Source organism: Zootoca vivipara, chromosome 5, assembly GCF_965207765.1.
Source record: "Zootoca vivipara chromosome 5, rZooViv2.hap1.1, whole genome shotgun sequence".
NCBI classification, from domain to species: domain Eukaryota; kingdom Metazoa; phylum Chordata; class Lepidosauria; order Squamata; family Lacertidae; genus Zootoca; species Zootoca vivipara.
Genome location: NC_142588.1, coordinates 20975119 through 20993787, shown reverse-complemented (window position 1 = coordinate 20993787; position 18669 = coordinate 20975119). Strand labels below are relative to the sequence as shown.

The 18669-nt window shown below is 44.6% G+C and overlaps 1 protein-coding gene across 1 annotated transcript in view; it reads left to right on the top strand.

The window, feature by feature from the left end:
• The first annotated feature begins 2685 nt into the window (after nt 1–2685).
• OPN4 (opsin 4) overlaps nt 2686–18669 on the top strand; it is a 56296-nt gene continuing 40312 nt past the window's right edge. Inside the window, exons 1-2 of the mRNA XM_035137850.3 lie at nt 2686–3007; nt 4091–4214. Of these exons, the coding sequence (XP_034993741.3) occupies nt 4167–4214 (48 nt within the window). The 5' untranslated portion in view covers nt 2686–3007; nt 4091–4166. The remainder of the gene's footprint in view (nt 3008–4090; nt 4215–18669) is intronic.

The window sequence follows — 18669 nt, the reverse complement described above, 5'->3', positions numbered from 1 at the left end:
CTTCCAAGGGAAGAAGGCTCAGTGCTTGGGGAATGGTGGTGGGACGGCGATGAGTGGTCAGAGAGAGAAAAGGGAGAAGGCTGGAGGAGGTGTCGGAAGCTGAAGAGGTAACAGGGTTTAGTGAGCAGGAAGATGCTGTGGCAGAGAGCAGTCCAGAATTAGAGGCAGGAGCTGAGGCAGGAGGAGAAGGAGGAGGCCAAGAGGCAGAGATCAGGCAGGCTGCTGAAGAAGGCAAGGAGTCGTCCCCACCCCCCCACTGCTGTAACCAGCTCCTCAGTCTCCCAGAACTGGCAGAGGTATGTAGAGGGCAGAGCAAAGACAGACAAGGTGTTGGAGTCTCAGATTGCTTGGGAAGGAGATGAGGGACAAGGAGACTTAGAAAACTGTCCTCGCAACTGCCTCATTGGGACAAGACCTGGTGGGAAGAGTTGCTGTGCTCACTGGGCCTGAGCCGTTTTGTTTCTTTGCATAAAGTGTTCCCTTCATTGATACCTTGTGAGTTATTGCTGACCTGCTCCTGGTACCTGCCCTGAGACTCACACACAGCTTTCCGTCCAGATGAGAGTTCAAGGCACAATCAGAGTTCAAGGGCATATTCCGGTCCGGCAAAAATACTCAAAAAGTGTGGAAAGCAGAGCTGGTGAGAGGGGTGACCTGGGGAGGGGGTGTGGTGTGGAAAGAGTCCTGAGGGCCACATAGAGAGGCTGAAGGGCTGCATTTGCCTCCACCCCAGGCCTGAGCTTCCCCACCCCAGAATTGCAGCCTCTCTCATTCATTCATTCATTCATTCATTCATTCATTCATTCATTCCTACATTTATAAAACAGACTAAAATGTAGATTCCTTCTCTGCAGGGAGATTCCAGTTTACAACTTAACATCCGCAAAACTACTGTGTCTGTCTAGTCGCAATCCCACATCTCCTGAGGCCACACAGCCTCTGGCTTTACAAAATATCCCTTATTTAAACAGGAGTGCAGCGGAATGCTGTATTCAACCATGAACCTTTGTCAGCTAAAATTGACATAACTCAAAAGACAGTGATCATGCACATGACTATCTTTGGAACATGAATAAAACATTTGTGCCATTGCATTTTAAAGTAGGTTCCTTTTAAAGGTCTCTGTTAAACGCTTGCCATTTACACTAGGTGTGGATCCTGGTCATCAGGATCTACCGTAGTAAGGGAGAAACTGCTTCAAAGGAACCGGTGGCAGCAAATTGTTTCTGATAGCAGAATCTTGGAAGTCGAGATGTTCCTACCCGAAATATTAGTGCGTCCCTGTGCTGTAGCATGAACCAAGATGGTTTGAGATACCTCCTACAAACCCACTTTGACAGATCAATGATTATCCTTAGGGAACTACGGTATACAAGATTTCCATCCTCTTATTCAGGAAGCGGTAGTTAGATTAAAGAACATAACAGGAGCCTTGCTGAATGAGACCAAAGGCCCATCTATTCCAGTATTTCTCTTCTCACAGTGGTTGCCTGAAAACCCCAAAGCAAGACGTGAGAGCAATAGTCCTCTCTCACACTTGTTCCCCAGCATCAGGTATCCAGTTCAGGAAGGCAGTATAGAGCCAACATCAACAGCAGCCACTAGCAGCTTTATCCTCCTGTCTAATCCCATTTTTATTTCACGTATGTAGTCACAAGAAGTGTGTGTGTGTGTGTGTGTGTGTGTGTGTGTGTGTGTGTTCAGTGCACCTTAGGAGCTGCTGTAAGTACGTGCTTTGTCAATAAAGAACTAAACCCCTGGCCGTTTGTCCTGCTTGGGCTAGATATGCTCAGGACACCTGCATTAGATGGGAAAGTTTATAGACACAGCACAAATTTCCGTTGGCTGACCAGGAGGGGCTGGGAGACAGGACTCAGCAGCTTCAAGAGATGCTGCAGCAACTAACAAGCCTGGACACCTTTCTTTTCGGTCAGCCCCTTGGATGGACACACCGATATATTTTGCCCTTGAGTTACAACCAGTATGCAAAACACAGGAGGATTCCTTCCCGATGAGCTGAGAACGTCAAGGATGAGGTTATAAATATGGCTCACAGTTCACTTTGGCCAACAGAAAGTCTTCCCCACTCATATGTACTCTCCTCACGGCTCCCTCAGTTCTGTATTCTGTGACCTGGAAAACTTCCAAGTAGGCCTGACGTGATAAACCGTAGCTGCTCCAAATATCAGTGGAAACCGCATCCGTTTAATAGACTACGGCGGCTCCATTCATTGGCCCTGCATTCCCAAGAATAACTCTTTAAATTGGCCTTGACAGTGACATGCTAGAGCATTGTGGTATATTATCTGTGATAAATGTTTGCATTTCTGTGAACTGCTTAGTAACACAGCATTTACCTGTTAGCTCAGAAGAAGTTGATAGGCCCATATGGAGAATTGGGAATTAATCTTCCTGGATTGCTGTACACACCCACACACCACCCTGGCATTACTTGCTAATATAACAGCAGCATTGGCAGAGTTCAGTGGCAAATGTAGGATTGTTGCCCATCTGATCTGTGGTTTTTCCTCTAGCTGTATTGAACATAGCACTACAGAAGCATGTTTGTGTTGGGAAATTCCATTCCACCTTTAGAGCAGACATGGAACTGTTGCGTGTCACATGTCTGTTTACATACCAGCACAGATTGCTGGGTACTTCCGTTGTGTATAGCTTTTGCTTTTGAGACTCTCTCTGAGGAGACAAAGGAGAGACGACATGGTGTTTTTTTGTCCTGATTTATGCTGAATAAATCTACTTGTAATTATGCTTTCACAAGCCTCTTCACGCCGCTTCTGTTGGTGCAGTGCACTCTGCTAATATAGTGTGCTCAGACTTTTGAAGTCTGAGTCACTGGTTTACGTCACACCAGAGTTCGGGGGATCGTCCAGCATGTCGGCTGGAAGGGCATGATCCAGCTGGGGGCTAGCCAGCTGGCCTCTCAACCCCCTCTGGATGCTGACAGTTTGCCCATATTGTGTGCACCCCTGTCCCGTCATTGCCTCTGGTAAGCAGATTTTTTTAAAAAGATTTTATGTGTTTTGAAAACCTTTGCAACCTGTTTGATCAGGAGAGATTAAATGATCATAGTACCGGTATCATTTGAGGTTGCCCCCAGCAGTTAAGACTTGCTGGTTATTTAAAGAGGTGCTCACTTTGAAGCGGGTGGCCATTATACGCATATGTCAAGAAAACTGGGTTGAATGCAGAAAAACTAAGGTTGGGCTCTCTTTAGGTGGCCAGCTGGTATACGGTAGAACAGGGATTTTGAAAAGGCATTTTCACAGATGAATGAAATCAAAATGACATTTTTCAACTTCCATAGCAATACAAACGACAGAATAATCTCAACTGCAATAAATGCCTTTTAACAGTAATTAATGTGATTAAAAGAAATCCATATGTCTGAGATTTCAAAGATGGAATCAACCTCTGGTGGGGGGTGTGTGTGTGAGGATTTCTTTGTTCTTGATCTTAACCAAGTCTATCAAAAAGCTCAACAATTTCAGTGGTTTCCTTAAAAAAAAAAAAGCTCAACAATTTTGGGGTCTTCCTCAACAACTTTTGGGATGTCCTAGGACCTAGGTAAACGTTAAAGGGACCCCTGACCATTAGGTCCAGTCATGACCGACTCTGGGGTTGCGACGCTCATCACGCATTATTGGCCAAGGGAGCTGGCGTACAGCTTGTGGGTCATGTGGCCAGCATGACAAAGCTGCTTCTGGCAAACCAGAGCAGCACATGGAAACGCCGTTTACCTTCCCCTGTAGCAGTACCTATTTATCTACTTTCACCTTGACGTGCTTTCGAACTGCTAGGTTGGCATGAGCTGGGACTGAGCAACAGGAGCTCACCCCATTGTGGGGATTCGAACCGCCGACCTTCTGATCGGCAAGCCCTAGGCTCTGTGGATTAACCCACAGCGCCACCTGGGATGTCCTAGTTTTTACATTTTGAAATATGGCAACCCTTATTTAGCACCAATATTTAACATCAAAGATCTTCTCTGTTCAGCTTTTGTATCACAGAACAGCTCCATTCTCTGAGCCCTGTCGTTTGCTTCATCTGTAATATTTTTGCCTCTTTACAGGTTACATACACACGTTCTGCATGCGAAGACCTCAGCGAGTTAGGGTCTTCTCCTACATGCGAAGCGGATTGAGAGGATGAGATCAATAGTGGGTCTAATGGTTAAGAAGGTGGTTTTCTTGAAGGTTGGTCTTGTTTTGAAATTAGCTATCAGCTTGTTTTGTGAGTGCTTGGCAAAAAAGATTAATCCATTTAAGACATTTTGCAACAGCCCTGTTGCAGTTCTGCCTGCTTTCCTTAGGATGTTTTTTAGCACTTGGCATCAGGCACAGACCTCACCTTACATTGCTTGGCTTTAGACCAGGCACCCCCAAACTTCGGCCATGTTTTGGACTACAATTCCCATCTTCTCCGACCACTGGTCCTGTTAGCTAAGGATCATGGGAGTTGTAGGCCAAAACATCTGGAGGGCCGCAGTTTGGGGATGCCTGCTTTAGACACATAGTCTCACAACTCAGACTCAGACCTAGGATTTCCTGTCTCATACAGAACAATTCTTCAATCGAGGTGCTTCCATGCACTCTGATTGGCTCTCGCATTTCAGTAAAAAGCAGTGCACCAGGCAGATTTGGACCAACGAGTCCTGGGTTCAGATCTTTGCTCACCATGAAAGTGGCTGGCTAGACCTGAACAAGTCACTATCTATCAGCCTAACGTTCCCCGCAGGGTTGTTGTTAAGATAAAACAATTTATTAAAATTTAAATAGTGCTTTCACTATACATGGGGACAATGCTATGTAAGCTGTTCTGCGCTTTGAAAGAGGACAAGGAACCACTGTGAAAAATAAATGCTAATCTAGGTGGGGGTGTTGAACAACAAGAGCTGGGGGGGGGAAGCGTCAAAACTCACAAGAAGAGGATTAGCCCATCAGTTAAATGACTGGCAATTTGTTTGGGACTTCTGCATGAAGTTGCAGGGATTTTAAAATTTCCTAGTACTGTACTGCAAAACAGAGCAGAATCAAAACGAATTCAGAAAGCATACATGTGCCCTTCGCTCACTCATCAATTAAAATTTGCCCTCCTCAATTCAATTTTGACTACCTACCCCAGGGGTTCCCAACAAAATTTTCTCAAGGACCCCACATCGAGCTGCTATTGTGACAAGGACCCCCATTAATTTGTTTAGAGATGGTTCCTGCACTGCAGGGGGTTGGACTAGATGACCCTTGTGGTCTCTTCCAACTCTATGATTCTAACCCCAAGGCAGCTGTTTTCAAAATATTTTTGTGCACCTACAAACCTTAGATTTCAGGTAGGTAGCCGTGTTGGTCTGACGTAGTCGAAACAAAATAAAAAAAATTCCTTCCAGCAGCACCTTAAAGACCAACTAAGTTTTTTATTTTGGTATGAGCTGCTGGAAGGAATTTTTTTACTTAGATTTCAGCAAGGCAGCTCATAGCTCTCCTGTGGTGGTACAGCTCCCTGAGAATCAGATCGACATTAGTATTTATGATATCTTACAGTAAATAGTTTTCATAGTTGGTGGAAATGCATGTGCAAATTAACATAAAAACACCCTGTCATAGGAGAACAGCCACAGGAGAAAATATAAACTGCCTGGTTACAAGTAAAAACACAGAATACATTTTTTAAACCTTCTTGGCGTTCAAACTTTTTCTGTACGGCTCAGGAGCAGCAATGGAAGATGGAAGAAGTGCTCACTTTGAAGGCGAACTCATCTTCTTCCATTCCCAGGAAAGTGGGGCGCTGGGCTCCCTTTTGCTCCTCCTGCCCCTTCGGGAGAGTCTCCTGCAGAGGGTCGGGAGCTACCAGGGAAGAGGAGAGTGATGCGGGGCCGGGAAGAGCTTTGCGCTCTGTCTGCTACTGGCGGGAGCTGAGGCACGCAGCTGGCGGGTGGGAGGGAGGCCGCGGAGCCGCCGCCGCCGCGCGCGCCAGGCCGTGCATTGCAGCCTCTGCGAGGACCAAAGGCAGCCGAACCGGCACGCAGCTCCCGAAGGCCCTGGCGGGGAAGGGCGCTCCCTCGTCCCCATCATCCCCAAGGGAGCCAGGACGGAGGCGCGCGCCAGGAAATGTCCTCCGGGGCGCGGCGCTGTATTCCTCCGCACACTCCCACGCTCCGGTTCGCTCTTCCTGCCGGCCAGCCTTCCCCTCCCTCGCCTGGGCGGAGACTTCTTTCATGCCCCTTCTGATTGGCTGCCCCTTCTGATTGGCGCTTCCTGTAGCCAATCAGTAACCGTGCTGAACTACGCCCTCCCTGCGGACGCGGGAAGCCGCCCCAGGCAGCGCTGGGCAGCGCTGCGGACCCCTCTGGCACAGCTCGCGGACCCCTGGGGGTCCGCGGACCACCTGTTGGGAAACACTGACCTACCCAATAATCAACCAGAAACTTCCAGCCATTGTGAAAAATGGCCTAATGTCCATGTGATCAAACTTTCCTTGAGAGGCCTTTGCCTTGAAATTGGCTGGTCTGTTCTCTCTTCCCTGAGGTGGCTGGAGCAAGATTTGCAAGACAAGAGAGAGGGAAATTTGCATTTCTGTTTCAGCCTCTTGAATCTCATGTTGACCTCCAAGCTGCAATCAACATGCAATTGGGAGCTGACAAGTGTAGGAATCTGAGAGAAGTGTTTTGGAAAAAGCTCAATATTAAAGAGAGAGAGAGAGAGAGAGTTTTCGTTGTATGTAATTATAAATAAGTAGCAGGAAAGCAGGAAGACAATGCAAACAGGCTCACAGGCCAAAGTATGCCTATTTGACTGTACCAATTCATTCCTGGCAGACAGGGAGGGAAGGAAAGAGGATTACTTCAAAATGACTGCAGTTGCCCTTCAGCTTGATTCGGAAAGGCCTGGTGTTTTGTTAGGCTTATTAGGGTTTGCCGGCACATTTCTTAGGAGTTTCTAACAAATCGCTAGTACTGTTTAAGCCATAACAATCCACAGGGCTTCTAGGAAAACCTGCATGGCTGCAGCTCGGTGGTAGAGCGTATGCAGACAGCCCTGGGTTCAATCCCTGGCATTTCTGACTCCTATGGGTAAGCCTGGGGAGCCGCTACCAGTCAGTGTAGACAACACAAAGCTCCCTATGTTTCTAACATTGAGTCCTTTATCTATTTTCAGGACAGAAAAACTACCACCCCACTCCCCAATGCCATCCCGTAGTCCTCTCTATTTTTCCTGTTTCATGGCACTGTGTTAGCCTTTCTGTCTACTCGGGGGTTTGTTAAATTTAAAATTGTGGAGGACAAAAGGGAAGGTGGGAATAAGATTTCTTCATCTACTGCGTGCCAGGCTGTATGACCTTAAATCCAACAAAGGTTCCATCTAGGGTAGGGATGCAATTGATTCCCCTCACCTTCCTTGAAGGTTGTTGGAAAACACTTTCCTGAGAATTGGCTAGGGAAGCCGGGTGGGCATTTTGAGATACAGTGACTATTGGTTATGATTGTTGTAAGAGACATTATACAGAGAAATTGGTGAGGGATGGGTTATAGGTTTTAATGGGTGTGAGAAGATATATTAATTGCAATTTATCTCTCCAGGAGCTCATGTTTGTGGGTTGAACAGTTTCAAACTCCCGTCCTTTGCAGGAAAATTAAAAGCATAGGAATGATGAGACTGAAAAAACTTGTATTGAGCAAGCCCAGCTTTGAAGTAAGGTGGCTTTCCCCTTCTTACCCAAATTAACAAAGAATAAGGCAACAACTTGCAAAGTAAGATTTAAAGTACTATTTACACACTTTGTAATCATGCATTTGTGCACAGCAAGAGTAGCAGTAAAAGCTATGTAGGGCAGATACAGAATGAGTTCTTCTGCAGGCACCCTAATCTCAGGTTTGAGATACTGAATACCTAAATAGCAAAAACTGACTTGTATTGCACAATCCTGTGCATATCTACTCAGACATAAGCTTCATTGAGTTCAATGGAACTTACTCCCAGGTAAGTGAGTACAGGACTGCAGCCTAATTGTAAAATCCAATACACGCCTACTCAGAAGTAAGCCAAACTAAAGTCTCTTTTATTTTTCGATTATCTCTGGCCTTTCCATCATTTTCCATTTAAGAATATTTTCCATTTTTAAAGTGCTTTTAGACCTTTTGCACTCATGGCATTTGCTGTTGCTGGGTTTACTCTGGTATATCCTATGGCTGGTTTCAATTTGTTCTAAAATTATGTTGAGACAAAGAGATGAAATGCAATTTAAAACAAATTAAAACCAGTCGCAGCATAAGCCAGAGTTAACCCAGCAACAGCAACAGCAAATGCCACGAATTCAAAAGATCTTTAAAAAGCTCTGCAAAATGTCTTATTGTAAACCACCTAGAGAACAATTGCTGTTGGATAATAGGTAAATGTTGCTAAACAAACCAACAAACCATGATTTTTCAATAATATGTGTACCATAGGGATAGGGAACCTGTGGCTGTGCAGATGTTGCAGGTCTCTGGCTCCCATCTGCCCACAGCCAGCATGGCCAATGGTCGGGAATGATGGGAGTTTGGAGCCCAACATCCACAGGGCCACAAGTTCCCCACCCTTGAGGTTGCAAGCGTATTGTCTGATTGCAAGCTGTGTATGCAAATCGAGGAAATATTTCAGAAGCAGCCCATTTCAACTATGGTTCTCCTTTTGAGGGTTCCATCGCTAACACTCCTGGAGATAAGATCCAGAGTTGAAAAGAAATTTAAACTGCCATTTCCATACTCAGTGGCTCATTTTGAATTCAAGATTCAATTTTCCATGTGATCTTTAAGGGACCCGCAGAAGAGGCAGCATTACTTTGTAGAAGTAACAGTTTGTCTCAAAGAGTATTGGGGGAAGATTGAACCAGGGCGGAAGCCTCCCTCCCCATTTGCACCCATTTTCCTGGGGAGATGATATCTATGCCCTTCTTTCTATTTGACCTTCAAGCCTTTTGAGGAAGGGCAATTTTCAGTCTACATAACCATATGTGCACAGCCGAAATAAGGATCCTTCAACGTGCTCACCTGGATAATTTCATAAACCCTGGGGACATTGTGAAGAAGGGGTTTCTTCCCAACCATTCGTTACACAATGATCTGTTTCTGCCATGAGTTAGTTATAGACTTTTACCCCGATCCACTAATCTGTTCTGCTGCTTTTGCCATTTGCATCTGGCAGATGGGATCTCATGGAGAGTAGCAAGATGCATCAAAAGGAAAAATAATAATCGAGTGGCATTTCAAAAGCTTGCTCGTATCCAGGTAAAGGAAAATAATGAAAGCTGCAAAATTCTCTCTCTCTCCATCCCCTTGCAGAAATGGCAATAAACAGTAGAAATGGACCAGTAGTGGGGAAATGCATTTGAACTGATCCTAAAAGAGAAAAGTGAAGGGAAAGGGATGTGGAGAGGCTCTAATGGGAGAGTGAATAGGAGATAAAAGTCAACTGAAAGAAAAAGGATTAATGGGTTGGGTGACTCATAGGTTATCAAGCTACAGCATCAACAGAAGACTCACAACCTGCCAAATGAGTCATAATGTGATCTATGAAGTCATTTTAAACAAACTTCCAAAGAATGGATTTTTTTTAAAGTACATTCAGACACACAGTTTTCTCTGCTTCAATATGAATTCCAGATTGTGTTAATATCCCACCTCCATGCCAATAGCCTCTTAAAGTTTACATGTATTTTTGGAAATACTAATCAGATTCAGATCTCAGAATGCAAATATCCAAAAGATCATGCCACTGCACGCCCCCTTCTGTTAGAATGAATAATAAAAGAATCCCTGTTTTGTTGAGCTTCACACAGTGATGCAAGCAGTCTGGGGTTTGGATGCTGCTTCAGATTGTGGGCTAGCCAGCCTCATATAACTAACATCCTTAAGTTTAATTAGTGCATGATGGGGTTAAGACCATAGAGTAAGCTGTCCTGCTGGGCTTAGCTAGGTCAACTCCCCCACACCTTGGAATGAAGGGTTATCAAGCTCTTTGTTCTCCCATTCCACCATGTGAATCCTACCAGTAAGAAGGTCTAAGCTGGATATTCCAGGCTTAGACTGTGTAGCTTAAGCAAGCCATATTTGTGTTTCTATACGAATAATTTAGAAACTCTCACCACTTTGGAACCTAAGTTTTACTGCCTGTGTTTTCTTACTGCTTTAAAAAGAATGGATAGTGGGTGTTTATATTGGGTATGTGTATGTGAGAGAGAGAGAGAGAAAAAAGAATTTCTGGATGCCAAGATCCAAGTTTGGAAAAACAATTATTTGGTGAGAGAACCCCAGCAGAAATTTAAAGTCATTAAATATGCTGCAAAGTGAAGCATGGAATAATAGAATCATAGAATTGTAGAGTTGGAAAGGACCACAAGTGTCATCTAGTCCAATTCCCTATGATATAGGCTGTTAGATCTTTAAAATATGCCCTTCCAAAGTTTCCCTCTTCCCCCTGCATAGGAAAAAAATCACATATTTGGAAAGTTAGAAATGGTTTACTTACAAACTCCCCAAAGGTCAGATTCATGTGCTTTCCCATACATCAGTTAGAAAAGTTGCACAGGCAGTAAAACTTAGCTTAGTTACAAAATGATAAACGTTCCTAAATTATTGGTTTAGAAACATAAGAATGACTGGTGAGAGTCATGTGGCTGAGCAGGAGAAACCAGCTCAAACTTCTTTAGGTAGACTGAGGGTGGGGGGCACAATAGGCTTGATTACTATTTTCCTCCCCAAGTTACAGAAGTGACCTAGCTACGCCTGCCAGGACAGCTTACTCTATTAACCCCATCATGCATTAATTAGAATTCAACACATTGGTTATATGAGGCTGGTTACCCCACAGTTTAACTCTTACCCTGCCAGTCATTTGTCAGCTGCTTTCTCACTAGCAGTTGGGGACAGTGGGGAGGAAGGAGATTCTCATCACTCAAACATTTGACAAAGAAAAGGTTTAGCTGCCATCACCCTTCAAGATTCAAGCTGCTTCCTCATGCTTTTCTTTAGAAGAAAAAGCACCAAAATACCTCGGGTGGGGGGGCAAAAGAATTGAGCAACAAGGTCAAAGACTGTTGAGCCAAAATGGGAGTTGAATCTCTTGCCACCCATGAAGGTCTTCAGAAAGCAATTGCCTGAGTCAAGTAAATTATGTGGTTTATTTCACACACCAGTTGTGTGGAGTAACAGCATCTGTGGCCCAAGCGACATGATTCTTTCCAACAGATATCACTGGAGTGTGATGTGCACATTTGGCCACCTGGATTAGTCCAGCAGCCATTAGAAAATTCTACACATGATGAGTTGCTTTGGTCTGGTCATGCATTGCGTACGACTGCTGCCATACAAAAAAGCATCCTTTTTTTGCATATCACCAAATAAGCTTAAATGGACAAGACTTCCTTCCTTAGGGTCGGGTCACTAGGCTCTGGAGCCCTGCATTGCCTGCTCTGATTGGCAAAGGACTTGCTCTGTTATCTGAGATCCTTTAACTGGCGGTGTTAAAAGGGACTAGGTGTGCGCCACATATACCGTATATAAATTGAGCTATAGGCTATCCAAGGATTTGCAAGTGAATCCTTAAAACATGAAGGTCTTGTGTTCCATTTGTTGCAGCTGGGAGACGGCTAGGAGCTTCAACCAGCGTTTTAGCAGTTCTCACTTGATCTTCCAGTCATGGCTCGGTATGCACTATAGTACCTTTAAAGCACATTCTTTCCCTCAAAGAATTTTGGGGTGCTCCCCCTGGCCAGGCTCCTGATCCAGTGGCATAGCTTGGGGGGGAGTCCAGGGGGGCCATGGCCCTGGGCACAAAATTCTGAGGGTGCACAACCAGGCGGGATTCTGCGGGAATCCCTGCCCCAGCAAAGGCAGCAGAGCAGCCAAGGGCCACAGTGAGTGGGCACAGATGGGAGTAGGCAGGCAAGGGGTGACCCTAGCATGGCCTGGCACAGCGCTCCTCTCCATGGGCATTGGAGGGATTTGCCTGCCAAGGGTCACATCAGCCAGCCGGGCTCCCACCTGCACAGGCAGGCAGCACAGCACAGCTCTGATGGCGTTGGTGGTTTGCCCACCCCGGGCACCAGCAACCCATGCTACGCTGCTGTCCCCATCCCAAAGTTTCGTGCTTCTATAAACCATGGGGTTCCCCAAAGCCTGCTGGTACTTTCCTCTTGTGTGTGGGTGAGTGTTGTTTTGGTTACATAAGCATCAGCACTCAAGAGAATAGTTTGTTGCATTATTAGTAAAGAAAATATATTATCAACTTGGGCAAAACTTGCCGGAACATGGGGGCCGTCTTATTTTATTGCATAAGCAGCAAACAGGCAAGCTATAATATTCTGACAGCCTCTTCTTCTTGCTTTCCTGGTGGCATTTATGTTTAAAAAAGCACATCCATAATTTAATTGAGATAAAAGTCCCCCATTTAAATACCCTGACAACCATTGGAAGGTAAGAAAAGAAAACAAGTCACTGAGGGAGGAAATAGCCTTTCAATCTGTCTCTTCAAAGTAGTGGAAATATTCACGTGTTTTCTTTGATTTAATATGTTTCACTTTTCCAATACGGTAGTTCTGCTTATTTTACGGAAACTGAATTTAATGGCATTCCAGGAACTAAATCATCCAGGCTTGATGGGAAATTGTGCCAGGGTGGTTTAAGCTGAACACTCCTCTCTTATTTTGAATTTGTTGTGTGCCTGTGTGTGTGTGTGTGAGAGAGAGAGAGAGAGAGAGAGAGAGAGAGAGAGAGTATGTGCACTCATGTATTTTCCCCAACAAAAGCAAAGTGCTGTTTGTTGCCCAACCCTTTCTTCCATAGCACACTTCAGTTTCAAAAGTGCATATTACTTGAAACAGGGAAAGACAAGATTCACATTTCGAATAAGGCATAATGTCTATCCTACCTCTTCCTCCTCCTCTTTTTTGTTGTTCTTGTTGTTAAAAAGGCAAGACTTTGAAAAACCTTTCACTTATCTGCACCTGTTTTTGGCAATAACCATTGATGGATGCTAAACAAAGTACACCCTAAAGAATTGCTTAGGTCTCCTGTAAAACATGATAAAGCAAAGGCAATAAGCAAAAATACTGTTTAAAATAGTCATCAATCCAGAGACAAATACTTTCATCTCCAGATTACAGAATTTCAAGTCTTGGCAGAGGAGAAGCAAGTGTGCTATCTAGCCTTGCAACAGAAGAAGGCTTGAGAAGCAATGGCAATGGGGGGAAACATGGTTGCAGAACTTTAAAAGAGCTAGATCGATTTCCTAGCAGCCAGCTTGAATGGATGAAGACTGGTCTGTCATTAAGATAGTGGATCTGTTCAGGTCTTAGCCAAGGGCAGGACCTGCTTTGAACTGCACTGAAACTATCCCTATACAGCCTGATCCTATGCACATTTGCTCAGAAATAAATCTCCCTTTTGTTCAACTAAGTGTACAGTATCTTGGCCTTTATGTGTCATTTTCTTTTCCTTGGCAACAAGCAGTTTTAGTTTAGTGTTCTTGTGTGTGTGTGTTTTTAAAAAAATCATTATAATGCAACTGGGATTCTGAAACGTAATAATATATAACCTGAACAAATAATTACATAGCCCGCCACCAGGGAAAGGAAATATCCCATTATCATTTCAGTAATTGTTTCAGTAATTGCAGTAATGACATACTTGGAACTCCCTTGCTGATCCTCTCTTCTGTTCAATGCCCATGGGAATTTGTAGCACTGCTCAGAGGAAGACACAGCTGGGGAGAACATTTGGTGTCAGTTGTGGCCCCTGGAGCGATGTCCATGGCCAAACATTGATGGTCCCACAGCAACTTCCCACCACTGTTTCAGCTGATGGCTGTTAATCTCATCTGAGGGCCGGGATGCCACAATCTTGCTGAAACTAGGAAGCTCTTGTTCTGGTCAGTGACTGGGCGGGAGTCTGCCACAGGTGAAGAAGAGAATACGGGCTTCTGCACCTTTTAATAGTTATCTAGAAAAAGTGGTCTAAACCACAGAGGCACACTAGGGCTTGCCAATCAGAAGGCCGGCAGTTCGAATCCCTGTGGCGGGAGTGAGCTCCTGTTGTTCAGTCCCAGCTCCTGCCCACCTAGCAGTTCAAAAGCACGTCAAAGTGCAAGTAGATAAATAGGTATCGCTCTGGTGGGAAGGTAACTGGTGTTTCTGTGCACTGCTCTGGTTCGCCAGAAGCGGCTTAGTTATGCTGGCCACATGACCCGGAAGCTGTCTGCGGACAAACGCCGGCTCCCTCGGCCTATAGAGCAAGATGAGCGCACAACCCCAGAGTTGTCCGCGACTGGACCTAATGGTCAGGGGTACCTTTACCTTTACCTAGAAAAAGGAACAGGAAGCTTCACCTGCTGAAATTCTCTCTTCGGTCCTCATTTTTGCCTGGGCTTTTTTTAAAAAATTATTTTTTATTGATTTTACAAATTGATTCACACAATTAGAACATTTTAATTTTAAAACAAAAATGAGATTCTTTCAAATCTTAGGAATTCTCTCCTCCCCTCCGTGGGTCCTTCCAATATCTTAGTCTACTGCATATTATAAATCATCCAAATTATAGTTCTCCAAATATATCCCCCGTCTTTGTGTCCTTGCAAGAGTTATTCAAAGCCTGCCAAAGATTTCAAGTATTTACGGTGTTCTTTTAAATACAAGCTACATTTGTCCCATTCTTTATTGAAGTTGTGGTCCCCCTGATTTTTGATTTTCCCAGTCAGTCTGGCCATCTCTGCATATTCCAATAGTTTTGTCTGCCAGTCCGCCTTTGTTGGCATGCTATCATCTTTCCATTGCTGGGCAAGAAGCATCCTTGCAGCTGTAGTCGTGTACATGAACAGTCTTCTCATATCCTTTGGTATGTCTTCACCTAAAATTCCTAAAAGAAAGGGTTCTGGTCTTTTAACAAAAGTTATTTTAAACATATATTTTCAAACTTCATTATATATCATTTCCCAGCATCACCAGAGAGATTCATTCTGCCCCAGCATGGCCCTACAAGCTCCCTTGTGACCTATCACTGCCACAAAGGAGCCACCTAGACATCAAGCCCAAGCCTAGCGAAAGGACAGTCTGATGGGCAGTCAGGGTGAAAGCCCCCCACCCTCCAGCTATTACAGTCAACCACAGAGCATGTAAACAATGTTCAGGCAGGCTGGGAAGCTGGGAAGATCAGAAAGCTGGCAATCATGGAGAAGGTGGTGAAACCCAACTCTTCCAACCTACCCAATGCCCATGGGAAGACCTTCCAACTCCACCTTCAAAGTGTCCTCCCTCCGCACTTTCTCTTCAAGGAGAAAGAATGGACAGCAAGTGGTGCTGGAGGAAGAGAGGCAGGGTCACCAGCCATCACACCAACCATTCTTCTGTGCAGGTGTGGCAATAGTGCTAAGCCACTTCAGGGCTTAGCTGTGCAGGGAGCGAAATATACCATCCTAACATCTTAGAAGTGGCGGTGGCAAGGAGAGCATCACAGAAGGCATTGCAAAATGATGATTTGTCGGCACCATCAGATGGGGTTTTCAATAATAACTGGGGGAGCACATTCTAATTTCAAATTAAATGGCTGCTTTTTGTAAAGAGAGCAGAGACCTCTGTGGACAGCATAATTGTTGTCTCCCTGTACTAATTCCCTTGAAGGCCTTGTTGCTTGGGAAACCTTTGATCTATTAATTGTTTGATCCATGGGAGATGGAGACAGGCTAATGGCTTTCTGGCAGAGGTGTTCAGTTTGCCCTGATCAGGATCTGGCACAGATCCCATACTCTTAATTCTCCTGGACAGCTCTCCAGTGGCTCCCATAACAGAAGCACAGAAAATAACTGCAGCATCATAGTTTGCTGATCCAGTACGGAACAATGAGACCGATTTCTGGACTCGCAAATAAGTCCCTGATTTGCTCACAATATATTTATTTTTTAAAAGACTACCCCATTGCAGCAGCATTCAGAAGCATCTCTGCTGGTCACCAGGAGGCAATTCTTACTCATCAATAGTGACCAGGCTAGTACCTGTTTGCAAGCCCGGTCAGTGCTCTCCACCTGCTTGTCTCAGGTGAAATGATGCCCTTGAGCAACAATATTTAACTGTTCCTTCTTTATTGTTAACTTATCTATTGTATGGTATTGTCACGAAAAGCATGCAATAAAAACAGCTTCAGGTAAGGGGTCAGCAACGAAACAGATAGAAAACGGACTTACCGATAAGTAAAAATAGTCTTTCGGGTTCACATAGAGATCCCAAATTGGTATTGGCTACATTAACAATGGCACTCATAGCCTAAACACCAGAAATAGAGGGAATGATATTAGCATTGTGTATATCTGGGTGGGTGGGTGGGTGTTGTCAAATGGCATTCATTAACCATGCAGCGCTTACTCCACGGCAAAGGTAGGGATGTTAATGTTCTCAAAATACAGATAAAAAGTAAGCCTGGTTTGCATTCTACTTTCCTGAGAACAGTGCTCGGGATGAAATAAACAGCTCCTTTTCAAAAGATAATTATAGAACAGATAATGTACTGCCAACTGCTTACAATAAACTTGTGATTCTCTCCAAAGAAAACTACAGGGCAAACAGAACTCCAGCAGTGCTCTTATTGCCTCAGAAATGGCCAGGGGTCCCCCAATTTCTGCACACTGCGGCACTACAGAAATAGGCAGCTTTTTTTATTCTGCCTTTGCTGTTTGCCCCCAACTGATGCTTTTATGAGAACATCGTGGGCATCTTTTCTTTTCTTTTAAGAAATTTCTGTGAAATTAGATGCTTTCCGTTGCTCCTCTCTTCCCTCCTGTGACATCAAATGGAAAAGAGACCCTCTTTTTTTAGTAGTTTCCCTCTTTTTCAGCTTTCTAGCTTTCCCACTTTGTAAATTTGTACAGTTACTGCTTTGTTCATTAGTAGCATACAGAGACCCTTTATATCTGCTTCTGTTCTCTGTTACCAGGAAGGGTCTCCAATACAAATTGCCATGCTCCTCTTTAGGAGCATGTGGGAGCTACTAAGATCTTTACTGTGGGCACAAGCAGACTGAGGCAGGAGATTTTGAATATATGCCCTCACTGGACTAAAGCCCTGTTCAAATACATAGACACCCATGTTCACATGAGTTCCTTGATGGCTTGAAAGTGTGAAAGAGTTGTCTTCCCAGAGGTTTTATATCTGGGAGCACCTTTATTGAAATTTGCATCAGTCTCTGGATGGGAGCCTTTTGGGAGCTGCTCAAAGCATTGCAGCAAATGAAAACATCAAAGAGTTTTGGGGCACATTAAATGAATTTTGTATGGCACAGGCTTTTCATGGAATGGGGTCCACTTCCTCAGATGCACCAAATTTTATCCTAAATTGGCAGAAATATATTTAGAAGGATGGTGGGGGAGGGACAAGGGACTCAAATAGCAAACAAATGCAAAAAAGTGCAGACTAGAAATTCATTGAAAGCTTAAAGCTATGGGAAATAAGCACAGTGACCATTCACAACTGCAGTAATTCATGATAACACAATCATTTCAGCATTGCAAAGTCAATTAACATGTACAGCGGGACAGGAAACCATTGTCTCCATTCATGCCCAAATCGAGAGAATCAAACTTAGTTCTTAGTTCTCATTCAGCTATTTTGCACTGGAGCTTCCCTTCTGAAATTCTTGTGTAAGAAAGTGGGAACTTTCAATTCCATGACATGGAGTTCAAGGACATTGGTCATACACAATATTTGTCAATGGAAACAGTTCCTAGATTCAGCTGTAAGACATCAAGGGCTGGTTTACATATGATGATGACTCTCATGCAGTTGCCTTGGGATTACTCAGGGCTGCCTCCAGGCTGTGCTACTACGGGTTGCCTTTTTGTGTTCAGTGCGTATCTGGTTTGCAATAGAGGAAGCCCTTGCTTAACTGCTGCCACGGTAAAAACTACAGTGATTGTATATATGCTATGTGTGTAAAGGTGCTACCGTAGTACAGAGAAGCCCAGTCTGGTGATCCTATGCACTCCCTACAAATAAGAGCCTTTGGTGTATGCAATCTAGTGTGGAAAGGAAAACTCGCTTTCCGATCATAACGACATGTGACCAACAATGCCGACAATCACCTACAACTTCACTCTTAAAAATGTCAGGTCAAAGAGCAACTGTTCCGCTCTAAACAGTACGTGCAGAAAGGCCCTGAATTTGGCAAGCAAAAGAGGATGAAAAATCCAGCAAATGCCTTTACAGACCACAGACGGAACTGCAAGAGCTAATGATTCCTCAGATACACTTAAAGCACATCACTTCCCCCAAGAGTTCTGGGAACCGTAGCTTGTTAAGGGTGTTGGGAATTGTTGCTCTGGGAGGGGTTCCCCAAGGGTTCTTTGGGGGAAGACATGTGCTTTGAACATGGTGTGTACACAGCCTAGGGCCAGGGACCTGTGGCCCTCCAGATGTTGTTAGACCTCAGGTCACAGTCCTTTGGTCATTCTGGCTGGGAGTGATGTGCGCTTTGCCTGGAGAGCCACAGGTTCCCAACCCTGGGTTGAAGAGTTCTTTGCCTGTTTTGAAGCTTAGGGAGTTGCTGGTTCACACCAGGTCAGGCTATTTGTCCAACCAGCCCAGCAGTCTTCTGCTCTCTCGGGAAGAAGCATTTCCCCACCACCACCCACTGCTCGAACC